Here is a 21,550-nt window from a genome sequence, read left to right as displayed (position 1 = left end):
CTGGTTTCCTTTATTTACTGGTTTTCTTTATTTATGGGCTTCCAGTTCTTACTGGTTTCTTGTGCTTGTCAGTTTGTTGTAGTTACTGGTTTGTTGTAGTTACTGGTTTTCCTGGTTTCCTGGACTTACTGGTTTGCTGCACTTACTGGTTTCCTGTAATTACTGGTGTTCTTTACTTGCTGGTTTGCTGTAGTTACTGGTTACCTGTAAGATCGATTTCCTTTGCTTACTGGTTTCCAGTTCTTACTGGTTTCCAGTTCTTACTGGTTTCCTTTATTTATTGCTTTTCCTAGTTTCCTAGACTTCACTGGTTTGCTGGAGTAACTGGTTTCCTGGACTTACTGGTGTTCTTTACTTACTGATTTCCAGTTCGTTCTTTACTTACTAGTTTGTGGTACTACTGGTTTCCTGCACAGGCTCATTTCCTTCACTTCCTGGTTTCCTCTTCTCCTGCTTTCCTTCACTTCCTTGTCTCCTTTCTTTACTGGTTTCCTTTCTGTACTGGTTTCCTTTCTTTACTGGATTGCTGCCCTTCCCAGTTTATTCCACCCCAGGGCAGGGCCGTACCTCTCCCAGGGAGTAGTAGCGCCGTGGGATCTGCGAGTCGGGGTAGACGTTCTCCAGGTACCAGGAGAAGGGTTTGCAGTGGAGGCTCTCCCGGAGGGCCTTCCTGGCAGAAACATCTCCATAATCCACCTTCACCACCCCTGGAACGGGACAGAAGAACCCATCAGACATCAGCAGCCAGGGAAAATCCCAGAGCCACCTCCAGCTCTCCTGAAGGGCTTTCCTGGCAGAAACATCTCCATAATCCACCTTCACCACCCCTGGAACGGGACAGAAGAGCCCGTCAGCAGCCAGGGAAAATCCCAGAGCCACCTCCAGCTCCCCTTGATCCAGATCCGCGTGCTGGGATTGGGAGCACAGGATGTGAGGGATGAGCAGCTGCCTCTCTGTGGAGCTGTGCACGGGATAATTCATTAATTAGTTAATTAATGGAGCCAAGTGAAATGCTTGGCAAATGAGCTTTTTCCTTTCCAGGCCGTTTATCGATCTGGAAAGGCAGGACCGTAGAATTCCTTGATTTCTTCATATTCCAAACTAGTAAAGGAAAACTCCAATTCCTTGGTAATGCAGAGCTACACTAATCCCAAAAGGGGAGTTTTCCTCGCTGCTTTGGGATCTTTTCCCTGTTTTTTTTAAATCCAGGTTGGATTTATTACAAACTCTGGCTCCTGACTCATCTCAGCCCAAATAAAGGTGTTCTTGTTATCCACACAAAACCACGAGAAGGCACCCATTAAAAATATGCTCAAGATCCCAAAAAATAGACCTGGGCTCTCTTCCAGCGGAATTCTACTTTCACAGGGATCGGGATTGCTCCTGACTTTTAATTTGGGATACAATCACGAGGTGTGCCCTCAATTATGCTGAGAGTTCTGTCTCACACTGGGAGCTCCTCTCTCTCCTGGGATCCTGGCTCAGGAATGGGATGAATCGGCTCCCAGAGGAGCTGGGGGATGAGGCTGTGCCCATGGATAGCAGAGCCCTCATTACCAACAGGCAAATTCCTTTGTTCTCCCAAAGAATTATCCAGAGATCTCCATTTTCCTCATTAATAGGAAGGGAAAAGGATCAAAAAGCAAATTAGAAATACTTAGGAGTATTTCTGATATTTAAGAATGCCCTACTAAAAAAAAATCAATTATTTCCTACTTTTTTTTATGGAGAATTTCCATTAAAATGTTTCTTTTATTTCCCTTCCCCTCCCCCTCCTCTCCCCCCCCATTTGCTTCTTAATGCTGGGGAACAACCTCATTATAATTTATCAATTAATTACTACAGATATTAATGAATAACTTGGGAACAGATCAGGGAATACAGAGAGCACCTATTCCCAAATTCTTCCACATGACTGAAATTTGGGATTACACAAACCTTGTCACTGGCAGTGACCTAATTCCACCCTTTCCCTGCAATCCCATTTTCTCCAAGGGCTCTCTGTTGGAATTTTGTATCAAATCCTGGGAATGAGTAACTGGGAAGAAGAGAGCGAACACTTAGGAGCACTAAATTCCAGCTGGATTTGGGCTCATTCCAGAAGGGAAAGGCAGTTTTTCCTCATGGAAAAACAAGGAATAACCTCACAATAAATATAAAAAGCCGTTTGGCATTTCATCCTAATTTTTCTGTTTAAAAGGAATAGTTTCCTTAGAAATTGTTGGGACAAAATCCATGAGGGAGAGATCCATAAATGTCTTTTTTTTTTCACCATTACCAGGCACTTAAAATGAGCACAGACTTTTTAAAATTTAAATTTCCTGTCTCATTAAGGGATTTCCAGGACTGGGAATATTCTACGAGCACATCCCATCAGCCACAGAAGAAGTGGGATACCATGAGCAGAATCCCAGAGCTCCAACTTTCCAGCTGGGATTAAATGCTGGTTCCTGATGTCCTGAACCTCTGGAAAAACCAAAGTCCTGGAGCAGCTTGTGGAAAACAGCAGCTGGAACAGGCTGAGGGATAACACCAGCAAATTGAGCAGGAGCTGAAGCACAAAGCTCACACGGATCTTATTGACTTTCCAGGGAAAATTGAAGCTGACTCTGCTGCCACGGAATTCCAATGGGAAGGAAGTTTGAAGATGGCAAAATGGGAAAGTTATCTCACAATGATCAGTTCCAAAGGCCATGGCCTCTCTCTACCCCATGCAGGGAAGGTAATTCCCGGTGGTGTGCTCCAAAGGGTTCCTGCTCTCCAGACCACGACCCAGAGCACCTCTGCTGTCCCTCCCACTGATGTCCTCTCTGAGAAACCCTGGAGATTTTAGGGATAACCTGGGCCCCTCAGCACAAGGAGGACATTGAGGGGCTGGGGGTGTCCAGGGAAGGGAATGGAGCTGGGAACGGGCTGGAGAATTCCTGAGGGAGCTGGAAAGGGGCTCAGCCTGGAGAAAAGGAGGATCCAGAAGGGAAAAGCTCTGCAGCAGAGCCTTCCCCAAACTTCCCTCACTTTCCTTTCCCCTCACGTTTTCTCCCACTTTTTGATTTTCCCCTCATGGCAAGGGAGACCCTGAGGGGCTGGAGGAGTCCAGGGAAGGGAACGGAGCTGGGAAGGGGCTGGAGAATTCCTGAGGGAGCTGGGAAAGGGGCTCAGGCTGGAGCAAAGGAGGCTCAGGGGGGACCTTGTGGCTCTGCACAAGTCCCTGACAGGAGGGGGCAGCCGGGGGGGTCGGGCTCTGCTGGCAGGGAACAGGGACAGGAGGAGAGGGAACGGCCTCAGGCTGGGCCAGAGGAGGCTCAGGGTGGATATTGGGGAAAATTCCTTCATGGAAAGGGTGCTCAGGTGGAGTCCCCATCCCTGGAGGGATTTAAAACCCTGTGGATGTGGCACTTGGGGACATGGGGCAGTGCTGCCCTTGGCACTGCTGGGAATGGTTGGACTCGATGATCCTGGGGAATTTTTCCAACCTAAACAACTCCATGACACCTCACATTTCCAGCTCCCTTTCTCCAGGAAGCTTTCCAGACCACGAGACAATCCCAAATCCAGCCTTACCCGGGGAGATGATGTAGAAGAAATCCTTGAACTCGTCCATCCAGACCTCAGCCAGCCTCCGGTTGTTCTTGTTGATGACGTGGCCGGTGCCTCCCGGGAACGTGTAGGGAGTGGCCTTCCGGAAAACGTGGCCAACGTGGGAGCAGGTGACGATCTCCAGGGAGCCCCCACACTGCCAGATCTGCAATGGGAACACGGCAAGGGTGGAGAGAACAGCCCCAGACGCTGCAGGGGCTGGCGGCGTGGGAGCCGCGTCCCCGTTCGTCTGCCCACGCCATTTATCTGGGAGTTCAAGGGAATGCGAAGGGAAAACTCAGGGATACAGCTCTGCGTGGCAACAAACGTGCCCAGAGTGGAAGTGCTGGGAAAGGGTCACTTGGATTTGTGTCCTTGGAGCACAAACAAGGCCCCATCCCACCCATCTTTTAACGGATTCATGGAGGCCATGGGTTTTCCAGGATTCCATCATCTATCAAGGAACAGAGCAGAACTTCTACCTGCACACTCATACAGATATCAAATGTTCATCGATTTCTATATACAATTATCTGGATTTATATATTTATCTTTATTTACATTTGATAGATGTATTTGAATGTAAGTTTTTCCAAGAAGAATGCTGCCCATGGCCACCCTGAGGAAAGCCCCAGCATTCCCGGGATATTGTCACACACAGGGACACAAAGCAGCACATCCCAGCCCCTCAGAGGTGCAGAATACCAGGTGTGTTCTCTGCCTCACGTGCAGGTGAGATCCCAAAAATCCCATAATAAATAACGAAGACAATGTGGGGAACTCTTCCCAGATGGAAATTTTCCCTTCCAGTGCTGGAGCCCAAATCCATGCTCGGGACAAGCTCCGTGCCCTTGGTGTGATGCCCAAATACAAAATGTGATGGAATCCTGGGATTCAGAACTTTGGTTTAAATAAAATAACAAATCTTGCTGCTGGATCACTATGGAGTGAGACAGGCAGGGAACCCTGGAATTATTTTGGTTGGAAAAGACCTCCAAGATCACGGAGTCCAGCATCAACCACATCCACCACTGATCCATGTCCTCAATCCATGGCTTTTAAATCCTCTGGGATGGGGACTCCACCAGTGCCCCGGGCTTTAGTCCTCTCCTAAGCAGCCAGAAGGATACAAATGATTTATTTCAATGGTTTATTTCAATTATTTCAATTCTTTTATTTCAATTCTTTTGTTTCAATTCTTTTGTTTCAATTCTTTTGTTTCAATTCTTTTGTTTCAATTCTTTTGTTTCTTATTTCAATTCTTTATTTTGATTATTTATTTCAATTATTTTATTTCAATTCCTTAAATTATTTATTGCAGTTATTTCATTTTAAAATTTTAATTCTTTTACTGCAATTATTTACTTCATTTTTTAATTTCAATTATTTACTGCAATTATTTTATTTCAATTCTTTTATTTCCAGGCCACTCCTGGCGTTAAATCCCTGAGTTTTTGGGGAGTTTTAAACAGAAGCTCTGGTAGAATCTTGGAATTAGAGCTCCTTGACAGGGACCTGAGTTACCATGGCAACCACGGCAGATTTAGTTAATTAGGGCTCCCTCCTTTTCCAGAATTCCATGAGAATGAGGAGGGATGGGTTCTGGGGGATCAGCAGCAAAATATCCCAGAGTTTAATTGCTCAGTGACTCTGGGGGAACTTTGGGATGAGGGATGAAGGGAATACCAGAGGGAGCATGGAATAAATTCCAGAATATTTACCAGGGATGTGTCCATGGAGCAAACTGGGAGCATGGAATAACCCCAAATATACCTCAGGGAATCAGTCCCAAATATTCACCAAGGATGTGCTCATGGAGCAACCTGGGAGCATGCAATAAATCCCAAATACACCCCAGGGATGTGTCCATGGAATAAATCCCAAATACACCCCAGGGATGTGTCCATGGAATAAATCCCAAATATACCCCAGGGATGTATTCCCAGAGTGACCTGGGAGCATGGAATAAATCCCAAAATATTCCCCATGGATGTGCTCATGGAGCAATCTGGGAATAGCTGGACACGCCAGGAAGGAGGACAGCCAGTTTTAGGCGCCCTCCATCCCAACTCCCAGCATTCCCTTGCTGTTTTCCCCTTCCAGCTGGCAGGAAATTCCTCCCACGCCACTGTTTTAAAATATCCCTTCCTGGACACTTTTCCAGCCCATTTTTGGCTCTCCTTGGAGCAATCCCTGTGCCAGCTGGGATTGGGTGTGGGGGAACCTGCACCCTCCTCTTAGGAAAAGGGATTTTTCAATATTATTTAAAAATCCCAAACAAATCAAACTTCTGGGATACTCCCTGGGAATGTGACTGCTTTCCAAAAGTTCCCATCCTGCCTAAGGATTACGGGATTTCAGAGATTCCCTACACAGGGATTGTGTTCCCTACACGGACTATGGAATGCACTCATCCCTCGCTGGTTTGACTCCAGGGAGTCAGGGAATGGTTTGGAATGTGAAGGGGAACTAAATCCCATCCCAATCCATCCCATTCCAGGGCAGGGACACCTCCCACCATCCCAGACTGCTCCAAGCCCCATCTAACCTGGGCTTGGACACTTCCAGGGATCCAGGGGCAGCCACAGCTGCTCTGGCAATTCCAGCCCAGCCAGCAATTCCCAATTCCCAATATCCCACCCATCCCTGCCCTCTGGCACTGGGAAGCCATTCCCTGTGTCCTGTCCCTCCAGGCCTTGTCCCCAGTCCCTCTCCTGCTCTCCTGGAGCCCCTTCAGGCCCTGCAAGGGGCTCGGAGCTCTCCCTGTGTCCTTCCCTTCTCCAGGGGAACATTCCCAGCTCTCCCAGCCCGGCTCCAGAGCCAGGATTCTGACAGGATTCTAAAGGAATTAACCCTTCCTGCTCCGTATCCATTTCCTGTCACAATTCCCACAACAGCCAAAGCAGGTATTCCAGAGATCAGAACAACTTGGCACTGTCACATCCCTTGGGAAATCCCCTTTTCCCTGTCCCTGCTGCACTTCCAGCAGTGCCAGAAATCCCAAATAAACCCCATCCTACCCCCCTCAGAGCTCACATTCCCTTTCCCAGCCCTGCCTGGATTATCCTAAGGAATAAGCTTTTTTTTTTTCTGACAGATGGATTATTTTAAATTCCATTTCCAAAGCCATAGTTATTCCTTTTGGAGCATCCAGTTTCCAGGGCATTTTCCAAGTGGGGAAAAAAACACTTGGAGAATTTAACAGGAAACTAAAAATTGCAGTAATTCCATAAATAAAAATAAGGTTTAGGAATAAATCAGGTTTTCCTTGACTAAAGCAAACCCTTGGAGCTGTAAGAGATTCCCGCCAGGAATTATTATTATTTTTCCCTAATTAAAAGACACTCCTAAAAGGAGTCATTAAAGACCCATCAGCAACAAGAAGCAACCAGAAGAAAAAACCATGGATTTTCCCCAAATAATCCAATTATACCCCATGGATGCTCCTCCTGGAAATGCCTCTGAGAGCAAAACCGCTGGAAATCCTTTCCATTATTCTTTGGGATAGTGCTGGAGCTGGATGCAGGTGAGACAGTCGACACGATCCAGGGAAAGCAAAGGCACTGGGTAACGTTTTTGAGGATTTGGGAATTATGGGGGCTTGGGGTTATTTTTTGGGATTTATTTTTTTGAGGTTATTTTCATTATTCTGGACCAATCCCACACCTCCTCCCTCCCACTTGGTGATAAAATCCTGGATGCAAGAACAGCTCCAGGAACATCCCTGTGCCTCACTCCAACCCCAGTCATCTCCCACGCCATGACCTGCTCCCGGTGCTTTCCTGACTGGAGATATTCCCGAATCCCGCTGGATAACGGCAGCTTTGGAGCTGCAGGAACCTCCCCCATCCCTTGGCTCTCTCAGCTCCCAACTTCCCACAGATTTGTTCCCTCAGCCGGGATTTGAACCCCTTTGCTGTCCCTGATAAAGTGACACAAAATATCCCTGGATTTTCGGCTGGATTTCCTTCCAGAGGCTCTAAATCCCAGCAGACAGCAGCAGGTGATTCCCTGGCCTTCCCATGGCAATATCCCGATTTATTTCCGTTCCTGACCCCATTAATTCACTGGTTTAGGGTGGGAAAGGCACATTTTTCATGCTTTAACAGTGCGTGCCACTCTGCTCCAGGGATCTCCTCTGAAACATGGAAAACCAGGGAAAAGAATTCCCGCACAGGGGCCTAGGCACATCCAAGGAGGAATTTTAGGGGTTAAAGCACCAAAAAATATGGGAATCTCCTCATTTGAAGCATCCAGGCTCAGGAAGGGAACAGAACCTCTGATTTTCCTGCAAAGGGAACAATTGAAGTCCAGAGGAATGGCCTGGAAAAGCTTTCAAATTCCCTGGAAGAATCTGCTTCCTAATAACCTTCAGAGGGGTTCCTGGCATGGCAAATGGTCCTGCTTGAATGGAAAAGAGAGGAAAAGGGAGGAAGGGGCATTCCCAGGATGTGCTGTGGGGACCAGGCAGGGATCCCGGGGGTTATTCCCAGAATTCAATCCATAAATTTGGACACATCAGAGGAGTTCAAACATTCCCATTCCCAACATCCTTTCCAGCCATTCCTTAGCAAAGCCTCAATTTCCCACTTTTCCTTTCTATCCCAAGGGCAGTGACTGAATGGATTTCCCTCCGAGGTGGGGCACACACCTATCCCAGCAGGAATATCAGCATTTTCCGCAGGATATGGAATTCCCCTGGCACAGACCCAGAATTCCAGCCAGAACTTGCAAGTCCATGATGTCACCATTCCCAAAACGTCTTTAAAACGTATTTTTAATGTCATTTTTAAACATAAATTTACATCAAATTCCCACTGGGCACCTCGTTTCTTCCATGAAGGAACGACTAAAATATCTGGAATTTTGCAGGGATAAAAACCCCCCAAAATTAAAACATTTCATGCAGCAAAAAAGCCCCACAACACCCCGACAAGGCTTCCCCAGATTTTAAGAATTCCATTTAACCCATGACTTGCAGGCCAGCTAAAGCAGGAGCTCCCTGAAGGAATGACAGCACAAACAGGGGGGAATTTTTTTTTGGGGGGAAGAGAAAAGGAAGGAAAACACGAATTACCCTAAAGGACATTTCAAGATTCTCGCCACCCCAGATATCCATTCCTGCATCGTAAGTTCCTATCTCTTCAAAGTAGCTCCTGTCAATAGAAAACAGGCCACCAGCCATAGTTGGGGTCCTGGGTGGGAAACAAACAGGAAAAAAACAAAGGAAAACAGGGGGGAAAAAACAGGGAGAAAGGAAAGAAAAAAGAAAAAAGACCTTTTAAAGGAAAGTCTGGAATTTACAGCACATTTCACTGCCTCACACATCGCAATTCTAGGGAAAACAAGGGGAAAATGAGAATTTTAACTGGATTTTTCCTGCTCTTCCCCAAAATCTACGGAATTTGGGCCCAGCCACGCTCCAGGGCTGCCCCCATTTCCATGGATTATTTCAGGAGAACTGTGAGGGTAAAGTGGGTGGAATTTGGGCCTCCTCAGTGAACAGCTCTCCAATTCCAGTTGGGAATGCTTGGGAGGAGTTGGATGGAAAGAAAAAAAGACCTTTTAAAGGAAACTCTGGAATTTGCAGCAGATTTCAGTGCCTCACACATTGCACCACACAGCAATTCTAGGGAAAATAATGAGAAAATGAGAATTGAAATGGATTTTTCCTGCTCTTCCCCAAAATCTACAGAACCTGGGCCCAGCCACACTCCAAGGAGCAATAAAGACAATTTTAACTGGGTTTTTCCTGCTCTTCCCCAAAACCCACAGAGCTCAGGCCCAGCCACACTCCAGGGTTGCCTCAATTTCCATGGATTATTTCAGAACTGTGAGGGTAAAGTGGGTGGAATTTTGGGCCTCCTGAGTGAGCAGCACTTCAAATCCAATCGGGAATGCTTGGGAGGAGTTTAATGGCTTGGCTTTGCCTCAGAGGGAGCCCAAAACGGCAGCAAATTCCCAGGAAAATCTCTCCTAACAGGATTAGAAATCCTTACAACAGGCAAATCCCCAGTGCTTTGTGTGGGGATGGCCTATTTCCCTGGAAATGTCTGCTCCCTGTTTTCCAGCACCCAAAGCCTACACGACACAGGAATGCCCAGCCCAGCTGGTGGGAGCACAGGGATTTGGGAGGGAACAACTCAATCCCAAATCCCAGCTTTCCTCTGAGTTGTCCCAGCACAGCCAAAGGGGCTGGGGGCTCGGCTCATCCCAGCGCCATCTCCTGAGGTCCCAGCATCCCTAAACCTGTGGGATTTGGTGGTGAGGACCTCTGGGAACACTGAGGTGTCACAGAATCCTGGAATGGGTTGGGTTGGAAGGGATCTTAAAGCCTATCCCATTCCATCTCTGCCATGAGCACGGACACCTTCCACTATCCCAGGTGATTCCAACCTGGCCTGGAACACTTCCAGGGATCCAGGGGCAGCCACAGCTTCTCTGGGAATCTGTGCCAGGGCCTCCCCACCCTCACAGAGATGGATCGGGGATCAGCCACATTTCCATGCTCAGCTTCCAAACCGAGGCCAAGCGGGTGACCCTGGATTGGGAGCGTGACTCCAGCCCAGCCCATCCCAGTGCCACCACAGCAGGACCAGTAAGGGCAGCTGGCAGGCCAAGGATGAGCTCCTCCCTCCAGGAATTCAGCAGCCTGCTTGGGAAGGCAGTGGGAATGTCAGAAACCCAGGTGCAGCATTCCCATCAGCAATCCTGCCCACATTCCCTCAGCTTCCAGGGGAGCTCCTCTGGATCCTGCCCTGAGCAAACGCTGACACACAACAAACTCCCAGCAGCAAACGCTTCCTGAAAAATGCAGGAAAGAGCTGCCAGAGGGACTCCATGGGAGGTGCCATCCATGGAATTGCCTGGCATGGATCAGATCTCCCTTCAGAAGCTTCCGTGTGTCCCCCAGGGAACGTGGACTGGCTGCAGAATTCCCTGCGCACAGAGCCCAGCGGTGCTCCGGACACAGCCCTGCCACCGAGGGGTCCTTATTTCTTCTCCAACTCCACAAATCCAGGGATTTTTGCCTGCTGTGTATTTCCTCTTCCACAACAGCTGCCCATCATTCCCCCTAAGAATTCCCACCGTTTTTCAAGGAAAACCCACCGTCCCTAGCGCTCACCTTCCTCCCCTGCCCTCAGCACCAAAGCTCAGTGAATTCACCCGGACAGGGATATCCCACTGTGACAAGGCCTAAGGATTGGTAACATCTCCAGAGCCGGAGTTATCCCAGTGACAACAGAATTTGCAGCATTCACATGGAATCAGATAAAATCCTGAGCTGCAGCCAAAAGCAGGGAATAGTCTTTGTTATCCAGACAAAAAATCCCTAAAAAGCCACTGCGCCACAAATCTCTGGGGGCTGCTGGACCTTTGGAGCACGACACCAACCCCTGGAATTCTGCACGCTCCAAGGCTCAGGGAATACCTGCACTCCAACCACAGCTCCTCCTGAATTTCTGGAGAAGACACATTCCAAGCGATCCCAGTAGAAGTCAGAGAATGGAATATCTGCCTGGAGCAGCTCTGACTCCAGAAGAATCTTTAATTCCAGGGTTTCTCCTGGATGGCCCCTCAGTCTGGAATTTCAGCAAAGACTCCTCAGGAGCTGCAAGGTTCCGATGCTCCTTCTGTTCCTGATCATTGTACGGAATTATGGAATCATGGAATGCTTTGGGATCAAAGGGACCTTAAAGCTCCTCTATCCATGGGAAGGGACACCTTCCACTATCCCAGGTTGCTCCAACCTGGCCTTGGCCATTCCAGTGATGACATTCCAGCCTGCTGTAGGTGGTAAAAAAACTGGAAATACATCCAAAATCCTCCAAGGAATTCCAGGATCTGACCAGCACCAACTTCCATGGCCTCATCCCCATGGATGCCCTGACCTGAATCCAGTGCCTGGGCCAGTCCCCATCCCAAAAACTTCCCACCTCCATCCAGCTCCTCTGAGCGTTGGGAAAGGCTCCAGCTGCCCCACAGATCCTGGGATTCCTTGGGATAGAATCCCATTTTAGATTATTTTGGGGAAAGGCCATTCCCACCTGGTGTTCATGGTGGGCAAGGGAGAAGAAAGTGAGGAGCAAAGGGATCTGAGGTTGGGATTAAAACCCAGGAGAAGGAATAGGGGCAGTGGTAGAAATGGGGAGTGTGAAAAGCAGGAGCAGCATTCCAGGATGGAATCTGGCTCAGCACGGAGCTGTCCAAGGTGTCCCCGCTCAGCACAGCCATTCCCTTTGCCAAAAGCACGGCAAACAATCCATCTTTTCCAAGGGATGCTGCAGCTCCTTCCCGGCCGTGCTGCAGCACAACGAGCCCTGGGATGTGCACAGCAGAGCCATGGAATTCATTACCCTTTCCCACTAACCCTGGAGATTCCAGGGAAGGCAGATCCATGACTCAGGATGGATCAGCTCCTGAAATTCCCCTGGCAAACCTTCCGGCACTACCCAAATCCATGGACCAAAAAGAGTCAGGGACCCTTTCCCAGGAGTTCAGCACTTCCTGCCTTTAATTCCACCAGGGTTAACGGGATAATTCAGGGAATGGGATGGCTCAGCTCTGTCCAGCCCCACCACCAGCTCTTTTTCGGAATCCATCCTCATTTTTTCCATAAAAACCCTTCTCCGATAACAAATCCCACATAAATAAGAAATCCCATCTAAAATATTCCATGGTTGGATAACTTAAGAGCTACAATCTGAAATTTAGGGAGCAAAGGTCAGGATTTATCCCTGTTCTTACAGAAGAAAAATTCTTTGGAGTGGAATTTGTGTGGATTACATGGATTTGAGATGGTCCAGAAGCAGAGTTTGGGTGCAGCAATTCCAGAACAGACACGGACAAAGGGGAATCCAGGGATATTCCTATTTCCTCCTGGTTCCACTGGTTACAAAGCAAAAGGATGGATAAAAACGAGGCTGGAATGACATTACAGGACAGGGAAAGCAACATGGAATAAAAACTGAACTCGGAATTTGCTTCTAAGTTGTGGGGTTAGGCTGGGCTTTATTCCATCCCTCTTTTTCCTGGAATATTCAGTGGCAGCTGCCGAAACTCTTTGTGACAGGGGTGAAATACTATTTTTGTCATGGAATTGTTGAGGTTGGAAAAGGCTTCCAAGGTCATCGAGTCCAACCTATTCCTGATCCCCACCTCCAGGGATGGGGACTCCAAACCTCCCTGGGCAGTTCCAGTGCCTGAGCACCTTTTCCATGGGGAAATTCCTCCTGATATCCAACCTGGCACAGCCTGAGGGTGGAATGCAGCTCTTTGGATGTGGAATTTGGGGTTGTTCCCCACACCTCAGGGCCGATGAACACAGTGGAGCTGTTGGGTTGGACTCGATGGCTTTTCCACCCTGATAATTCCATGATTCTGGCATTCTCTGACACCAAAGACTGAAATGCCTGGACTAAAGCCCAGGACTTTGGATTTAATCCAGCCTAAAGCACCAACCCTTCACTCTCAGCTCTTTGTGGCAACTGTGGCACAGGTGACATTCGTCCCTCTGCCCCCTTTGCTTCCCAACACCCATTTTATCCAGAGAATCCCCCAAAATTCCAGGCAAAAACTGATGGGGGAAAAAAAAGGAATTTTAAAAAAAACCTTTTTTTTTGGTTGATTTATTGATTTTAAAAGTCAATTCTGTGTCTGAGCCAGGACTACTTTTGAGCCCTGCTCCATTTCAAGGTAAGGAAATAAAAACTGGGATTGCATTCCTTTGAAAATTCCCTGTGCCCAGGAATGGGTTCTGGAGAGCCAGGATGGATGGAGCTCAGCACGGCTCTGCAGCTCGTTAGGATAATTAACTTTCCCAATTTCCATGCACACCTGAGCTGTAATCAAGAGCTGCTGGCCTGATCCACAGCCCAGGGGGGAGATTTTGGATCAGGAGGAAAACAATTCCTGGGACTCCAAAACAGCCTCTGATGGCCAGGGCCTGCCTGCTTTTCCTGGGAATAAACCCCAAATCAGCCTTTCCCTGATTCCAGGCTTTCCAGGACAATCAGGGACACAAATTTCAATTTGGAAAGGTTTTTCCTGCCCTTCCATCCCTTCCTTGCCTGGACACACTGACCCTTGAGCTGCCCCTCCTTCCACCTGCCCGCTCCAGGCATCTGCAGGACAGGAATTCCACCCACTTCCCGGATTTAAAACCATTCCATGCACTCGGGAAACCTTTCTTCATCCTTTCTGGAACTTTGCAGGAAGCCCCAGCAGCCACTGGAGCTGAGCAAACATCCCATGGCCAGGAATTTATTCCATTTTTCCCTTTCAGCTCCATTTCCAATCCTGGGAGAGGTTTTGTTCCACTCTATGATTCCAGCAATTAAATGGAAGAGGTCAGGACATGCTCTTGGATCATTTTTCCCTCAGGGTGCTCTGTTATCAATCCTATTTTCCAAGCAATAAACCAGGAATTTAAGTGCAAATCACTGGGGTTCTACACTCAAAAAAGCTCTGAAAACCTTTGGAATATCTGCCTTAAATTCCCAAAAACCAGGAACAAAAATCCACTCACAGCGAATTCACAGAGGGAGCTGCGCAAGCAGGAACATTTGCAATTCCTGAACGTTGGGAAAAGATGGAATGGGGTTTGCCAGCTCCGAGCCCCACGCTGCAGCAGCAAGGACACATCAGGATGGGGCCTTCCCTGCGGTTCTGACTGCGATCCTGCAGCGGGATTTTGGGAATCAGGGGGGATTTTGTGGGAACAGAGGGGCACTGACCTGACAGGCAAGGTCCTGTCCCCTTTCCTGCGCTCCATCTCCCTCTGGGGCACGGGATACCAGCGGAAGTTCAGCTTCCAGTTGAAGCCTCCGTAGGTCATGTCCGAGCCCGCCATGTACTCGAAGGTGTCGTCGCTGATCACGTCGATGATGGGACATACCACGGTTTTCCTGGGAAAAGAAACCGGGAATCTGGGGGTTATGGTGGTGTTTGGTCACGGTGGGAGGTGGGAGGGGTTGGGGGGTTGGCGGGGGGGGAAAGAGGGAAGGGGGGAAAGGGAGGGGAAAGAAAGGGAGGGGAAAGAAAGGGAGGGGAAAGAAAGGGAGGGGAAAGAAAGGGAGGGGAAAGAAAGGGAGGGGAAAGAAAGGGAGGGGAAAGAAAGGGAAAATAGAAGGGGAAAAAGAGAAGGAAAAAGAGGGGAAAAGGGGGAATAAAATGAGGGAAAGGGGGGAAAGAAAGGGGAAAACAGGAGGGGGAAAAAAGAGAAGGAAAAAGGGGGAGAAATGGGGAAGAGGGGGAAGAGGAGCAGGAAAGGGGGGGGAGAAAAGGGGAAGGAGGGAAAGGGGAAAAGGGTAAAGGAGGGGGAAAAAGGGAGGGGAAGAGGGGGAGAAAAAGGGGGGAATAAAAGGAGGGAGAAGGGGAAAAGAGGGAAGGAAGGGGGAAGAAAGGGGGAAAATAGGAGGGGGAAAAAAGATGGGAAAAGGGGAAAAAGGGGGAAGTGAGGAAAGCAGAAAGGGGAAAAGGTGAAAGGGGGGTGAAGAGGAAGAGGAGAAGGGGGAAATGGAGGAAAAGAAGGAAAGGAAAAAAGGGAGGAAAAGCAGGGGAAGAAGGGAAGAAGCAGGGAAAAGGGACAAAAAAAGAGGGGAAAGGGGTGGAAAAGGATGGTTAAAAGGGTGAAAAAAGGGAAACCAAGAAAAGAGAAGAAAAAAAAGGTGCAAATTTCCATGAGTTCAGGAGATCAGAGCGAAGTTGTTCCTGGTAAAAAAGAGGGAGGAAGCTTCCTTTGGAGTGGGAGAGATCCAGCCCTTGGGAAAGCTGCTCCACTCCCACATTTATTTAGGAATGAGATTTTCATACAAACAGCAGCGAATTAAAACAAAATAATTTTAAATAATCTTCATTCCAGCTCAGTGAATCCTTTTCATTCCTATTTCCCAGCAGCCAGGGAAGGGCCTGGAGCAGCTCCCTGCCTCTGGAGCTGGGAATTCCTTACCTGTCCTCCTTGATGCGGGCCAGGAGCGGCTCCAGCCAGCCCAGGGTGCACTCGCAGTGGGCATCCAGGAATGTGATCACCTGGCCCTTGGAAGCTGCTGCCCCTCGGAGCCGTGCCCGATCAGCCCCGACCTCTGCTCCATCCGCAGGATTTTTACGGACACTTCCAGCTTTTTCACGTAATTCTCCAAGGAGGCCTTCAAAAACTCTGCCAAATTTGGGGGGAAAACAGAGGGAAAATGAGATTTTTAGGGAGGTTTTATTCCAAGGTAGTGACAGAAGCTCCCTGCTTGGAGCATCTCATGGGGTTGGAATGAGAGGAGCTTTAAGGTCCCTTCCAACCCAAACCTGTCCCTGATTCCAGGATAATATCCCAGGAATTTTAAATAAAGCACAACCAGTTCCTTGCAATAACCAGCAACCACAGAACGAAGACACTTTGGGGCAATTTGCTGCTGGTTCAATCCAAAAAATGCCTTTTTTGGATGGATTTCCCCATGGGAGCTCTTTGAATGCTTTAGGAAAATGGGAATTACTTGGCTCAAGTCCTCCTCCACCTTCTGGCACAGGGAATCATGAAGCCACTTAATGAGCAGGGAAATGCAGGAGTAATTAGGGTTCAATTAACGCTCCGTGGGGCAGAACCGAAGGATGGAGCGGGTGCAGCCTCTGTCCCTGGAGCAGCTCTGGGGTGAATTTGCCATCAGTGCCCATTTGGCTGCTGCAGGATCCTTTATCATCCTATGGATTCCATTTAAGGAATCTGATGGGATTCCTTTTCCAAGGAGTCCCAGTTCCACAGGCCGAGTTTGCTTTTTAAAGGCTAGGGTTAAAACAGAAATGAAAAGGCAAAAAAAAAAGTGAGGAGAGAAGGGAATGAAGCCCAAAGAGGAGCTGGAATGAGATGGTCCCTTCCAACCCAAACTGTTCTGGGATTTCATGGAATTGGCTTAGTGGGGATATTCAGGAAAATCTGAAACATGGAATGAGGAGGGTTGAGAGTCAGGAAGGAAAGGATTGACCTTTCCAGGAATACCAAATTAACTGAGCAGGATATGACCCAGAGCCTGAAGGGGCTCCAGGAGAGCTGCAGAGGGACTGGGGCCAAGGCCTGGAGGGACAGGACACAGGGAATGGCTTCCCAGTGCCAGAGGGCAGGGATGGATGGGAGATTGGGAAGGAATTGCTGGCTGGGAGGGTGGGGAGGGGCTGGGCTGGAATTCCCAGAGCAGCTGTGGCTGCCCTGGCAGTGTCCAAGGCCGCGTTGGACAATTGGGATAGTGGGAGGTGTCCCTGCCCATGCTGAGGGGTTGGATTAGGAGCCCTTTAAAGGTCTCTTCCAAGCCAAACTATCCGGGGATTCCATGAATTTTTTCCACACCCTGAGAGGCAGAAGGAGCAGATAACCCAGGAGGCTCAAAGGCCCAGCAAGGGTCATCTCCTGGCACCAAAGCCGCTCTTCTGACTGCCTGGGTTTCGTTTGGTGCTGCTGGTGCTGCTTTCCCTGCCGTGCCTCAGCCGCCCCTTGGAAGCAGAGTGAATCTTGCCAGCGAATCCACTGTGCTTTGTAGTTTAACTTAAGCCTGGCTTGTGCTCACAGCCTCACTGGTGATTGTCTGAGCCATCTCAGCTCAAGGTTCAGGACACCACAAGACCTTGCGCAGCAGACGGGGTTTTGGGGCGCTCAGTAAACCCCTTGTCAGAGACTGAAAAGAGCTCATGCCTCAAACATCGATACAAAGCTCTGCTCGTTATAAAGAAGCTACAACCCAAGAAGTCTCCCTGAAGAGTGGGACTTTGGACTGAAAGTCAAACTGCTGGTTAGATAAAGGGGAGCACACTGTTCAATCATCCCCGGCTGAGTTTGGGCTGGGGGCAGAGCACAGCTCACAGAAGCCAGGCTTACACAGACTCCCCCCAGCCGAGGGGGGAGAAGGAGGTTTTGGGTGCATGGTGCAACCTCTGCTCAGAGGCACTGAACACCCCTCCTCAGTTACACAAACCGGCCCAGCTGTGGAACCCCCAACCCCACAGGCCACATCCATGGGACTTCCACGTGAGAGGCAGCCCAGGGGGAGTCACAATCCATCAGAGACCCCCCAAAGGGCTCCCCAGAGGCTTGGCCCCACAGGGCTGCACGTGATGGAACAGACCCAGAGCCCGCGCTGAGAGACTGACCCCCACCCCACGGGGACATGCCTGGCCATTGCCACCTGGCTCAAGGGTGTACCAAACCCTGGGATCCTACACTTCACCACCAAGAAGACCCACTGGAGAGCACCAACAGGACATTGCTGGGATCCACAGAGTGTTGATATTTTCCTTATTCTGTCCCTGTCACTCTCTTTCTGTCCCCCCACCTATTTTCTACTTCTCTCTCTCTCATATTGACCATCAAATAAAACCCTTACTATTGTCCCTGGCATACGATCTCGCTCGCACCTTAATTCGGGCAGAGGCATTCCTAAGAACCTTAAAACAGGATCACAACACCCCTGTCTAGTGCCAGAGGCCTGGGCAGAGGCAGGAACTCGTTCCCAACCCCCGTGTCCATGGGGAAGCCCCAGGCCCACCTCTCTCGCTGGCGTCATCCACCAGGACGATCTCGGCCAGCAGGCGCGGCGGGGAGCGCTCGATGACGCTGTGCACGGTGCGCAGCAGCGTGCTCCACGCCTCGTTGTGGAACACGATCACCACGCTGGTGTTGGGCAGCTCCTCCGGGTACACCTTGGTCTTGCACCTGCCCGAAAACAGCAGGGAAAAAAACCAGGGGAAGGGGGTTAAGCTGGAGGAATAGACCCAAGGAGATGTGCGGCTTTCCAGGATGGAAAAGGGGCCTGGAAGCAGCCACGGCGCTGCTGCCACATCCAGGGAGTTCAGGGTGATGGGATGAGTTCAGGGGACAAAGTGGAGATAGACTGGAGCTCCAACTGCTCTGCCTCTTTCCAGGCTGGAAAAGGGGCCTGGAAGCAGCCATGGCACCGCTCCAAAGGGGTGGTTCCACATCCAGGGAGTTCAGGGTGATGGGGATGAATCAAGGAGCGCACTGGAGATCCAGAGACCGGAATTCCAACTGCTCTGAGCATGAGGCAGGCTGGAAAAGGGGCCTGGAAGCAGCCATGGCACTGCTCCAAGGGGAACCTGCTACATTTCAAAATGCTGGGGATGAATTAAGGAACAAACTGGAGATCCAGACACTGGAATTCCAACTGCTCTGAGGCTGGGGCAGCTTGGGAGGGAAGATGTTCCTTTCCCAAGAGGTGTTTGCTGGATGGAGGAAGGGACACGTGGAGCTGTTGTCACTAAAGCACCTCAGAGCCACTTCCAGGAGTCTCTGAGTCACTTAAACAACCAGGATCAGGAAGGACAGAGACACACACAGCAGGTGTGCCATCACCATTCCTGCTCCCAGAGCCATTCCCATGGATATTTCTGGGAAGTGCAATGGAATATCATCAAAATCCAAGAAAACTTGACTAATCTGGACCCTGAATTCCTTGGCATTCTTGGCTGGGCATGGCCATGCTCCAAGCCTGATGCTCATCACAGCTCCAAGGGCTGGACAGCCCTTTCCAGGAGGGAATTTTCCCCAATATCCACCCTGCCCCTCTCCTGGCCCAACCTGAGGCCGTTCCCTCTCCTCCTGTCCCCGTTCCCTGGCAGCAGAGCCCGACCCCCCCGCTCCTGTCAGGGAATTCTAGAGAGGAAAAAGATCCCTCTGGATCCTCCTTTGGTCCAGGCTGAGCCCCTTTCCAGCTCCCTCAGGAATTCTCCAGCCCCTTCCCAGCTCCGTTCCCTTCCCTGGACTCCTCCAGCCCCTCAGGGTCTCCTTTGCCATGAGGGGAAAATCAAAAAGTGGGAGAAAATGTGAGGGGAAAGGAAAGTGAGGGAAGTTTGGGGAGGGCTCTGCTGCAGAGCTTTTCCTTCTGCATCCTCCTTTTCTCCAGGCTGAGCCCCTTCCCAGCTCCCTCAGGAACTCTCCAGCCCCTTCCCAGCTCTGTGACAGAGCTTCCCAGTGCCAGCCAGCCCCTGCATTCCCGCTGTGTCCAGGAGCACCTGCCAGGAGCTGGGAGCACATGGATAAAACCTTTCCTGCCCTTCCCCATGATGGTGACTCATGCTGGGATTTTCCTAATCCCGAAATCCAGCTGGTGCTGGAGAATGAGGAATCATCACCTGCTCCTCACACGCTCTCTCCCCATCCCCCCACACTCCCTACACTGCTCCCTGATTTTCCCACTCCCACGACGCTGGAACTGCTGTCCCAAAAATCCTGGTTTTATTCCTGTAGAAAATAATTTCTCAGGAATGAATACACATGGAGGAAATTCAGCTGTGGGAATGAGATCAAAACACCTTTCCCTCCATCAAAACCACGGAAATGAGAGTGAAAACCCACCTATTCCCCCTCCTTCCCGCTGGTTGTGGGCAAATTCTGGGATCATTATGGGTTATTCTGGGATTTTCAGAGAATCGTGGAATGTTTTGGGTTCAAAAAGGGACTTCAATCCCATCCAGTGCCACCCTGCCATGGCAGGGACACCTTCCACTATCCCAGGGTGCTCCAATTCCTGTCCAACCTGGCCTGGGACACTTCCAGGGATGGAGCAGCCGCAGCTTTCCTGGGAAACCTTTGCCAGGGAACCTCCGAGCTCATCTCACTCTCCCATTCCTGACATTCCAGGCAAGGACCCGGCTCAACCCCACGGATCCATTTCAGCCCTGCGCTGTTCCATCACATTCCAGGTACAGCCATTCCCGGGTGGATTCGCCTCCAGGGAAGCTCTGGAGCACACAGGAAATGGCCTGGGATGAGCTGCCAAGGAAAAGCTGAGCTGATTCAGGACGGATCTACCTGGAACGTTTGAACCCTGCCTGTTTTCCCAAAGTTCCCATTCCAGGGCTGAATCCAGTTTAACCCAGCAGCATTCCATTATTTAGGGTATTTACAGGAAAACCAGGAATGTGGGGCACCTCCACATCCTTGAGAAATGGGAAACAGCCACGGATTTTTCAAAGCTCATCCATGCAGACCGAACCCTTCTAATCCCCCTCCCAACCCCCATTTCCAGAGGTCTGTGGGAAAAGCGGGATCCTGGCTGTCCTGCAGATTTTCTGGGAGAAGGTATCCTGGGAAGGAGGTGAGGGCCCTTCCAAGGCAGCCTGAAAAGTCATCCTTGGAAAAAGAATTCCTGCAAAACAGCCCTGAGTTAATCTGGGCTCTTATCCAAACTGTTCCAGCCTTTACTGCAATTCCAAGCCCCTTGAAACCAGGAATAAAGGAAATAAAAATATCCCCTCTGGAATAATTTTCCTATAAGTAAAATCCTTTTTCTCCTCCATCCAGGGATGTCTTGGGGGCCCCTCTGAGGCTGCCAGGGAGGAAAATCTGTTTTCCATGATTTTAACACTAATTAAGGAGCTGACAGCTCCCATTTTCCAATTTTATCTCCCGATCCAAACGGCTGCTCCAAAGGCAGCTGCAGCCCATGTGGGAAACACGGAGGGGAGAACAAGGATTGTGCTTCTGGAAGGGAAATTTTTGATGTTCTCTGAATAAAGGAGAACTTCAACAATCCAAGTGTGTCCATGCCCATGGAAAAAATTCCAGTACTTACGGATATTTCCTGGAGTGACAGGAGTTCTGTCACTGCCATCCCTTATCCATGGAATCAGAGAATCCCAGGATGGTTTGGGGTGGAAGGGACCTTAAATCCCATCCCACCCCTGCCATGGGCAGGGACACCTTCCACTATCCCAGGTTATTCCAGCCTGGCCTTGGGCACTTCCAGGGACCCAGGGGCAGCCTCAGCTTTCCTGGGAAACCTGTGCCAGGATCTCCCCACCCTCTGAGGAAGGAATTTTTTATCCACCACTACTTAGAGCTGGAAAAACCCCAAATCCAACAGGTCCCAGTGCAGGACCAATGGATCAGGTGTGAACATCCCAAAACAAACCAAATTTCCCTCCCCTGAGGGCTGAATTTCAGGAATAACAAATGTTGGTGTCACCTGAAAAATCCAGT

The 21,550-nt window shown here is 49.7% G+C and overlaps 1 protein-coding gene across 1 annotated transcript in view; it reads right to left on the bottom strand.

Annotated features, from left to right (window-relative positions):
- The window catches only part of GALNT13 (polypeptide N-acetylgalactosaminyltransferase 13), a 41,272-nt gene that overhangs the window by 13,746 nt on the left and 5,976 nt on the right, over positions 1 to 21,550 (bottom strand). Inside the window, 7 exon segments of the mRNA XM_048310337.1 lie at positions 568 to 707; positions 3,562 to 3,742; positions 8,654 to 8,771; positions 14,313 to 14,483; positions 15,527 to 15,647; positions 15,650 to 15,733; positions 18,099 to 18,265. Of these exon segments, the coding sequence (XP_048166294.1) occupies positions 568 to 707; positions 3,562 to 3,742; positions 8,654 to 8,771; positions 14,313 to 14,483; positions 15,527 to 15,647; positions 15,650 to 15,733; positions 18,099 to 18,265 (982 nt within the window).

Source organism: Corvus hawaiiensis, chromosome 7, assembly GCF_020740725.1.
Source record: "Corvus hawaiiensis isolate bCorHaw1 chromosome 7, bCorHaw1.pri.cur, whole genome shotgun sequence".
Lineage (NCBI taxonomy): Eukaryota > Metazoa > Chordata > Aves > Passeriformes > Corvidae > Corvus > Corvus hawaiiensis.
Note: the sequence above shows the minus strand (reverse complement) of the source record. Positions and strands in the feature narration are given on the sequence as shown.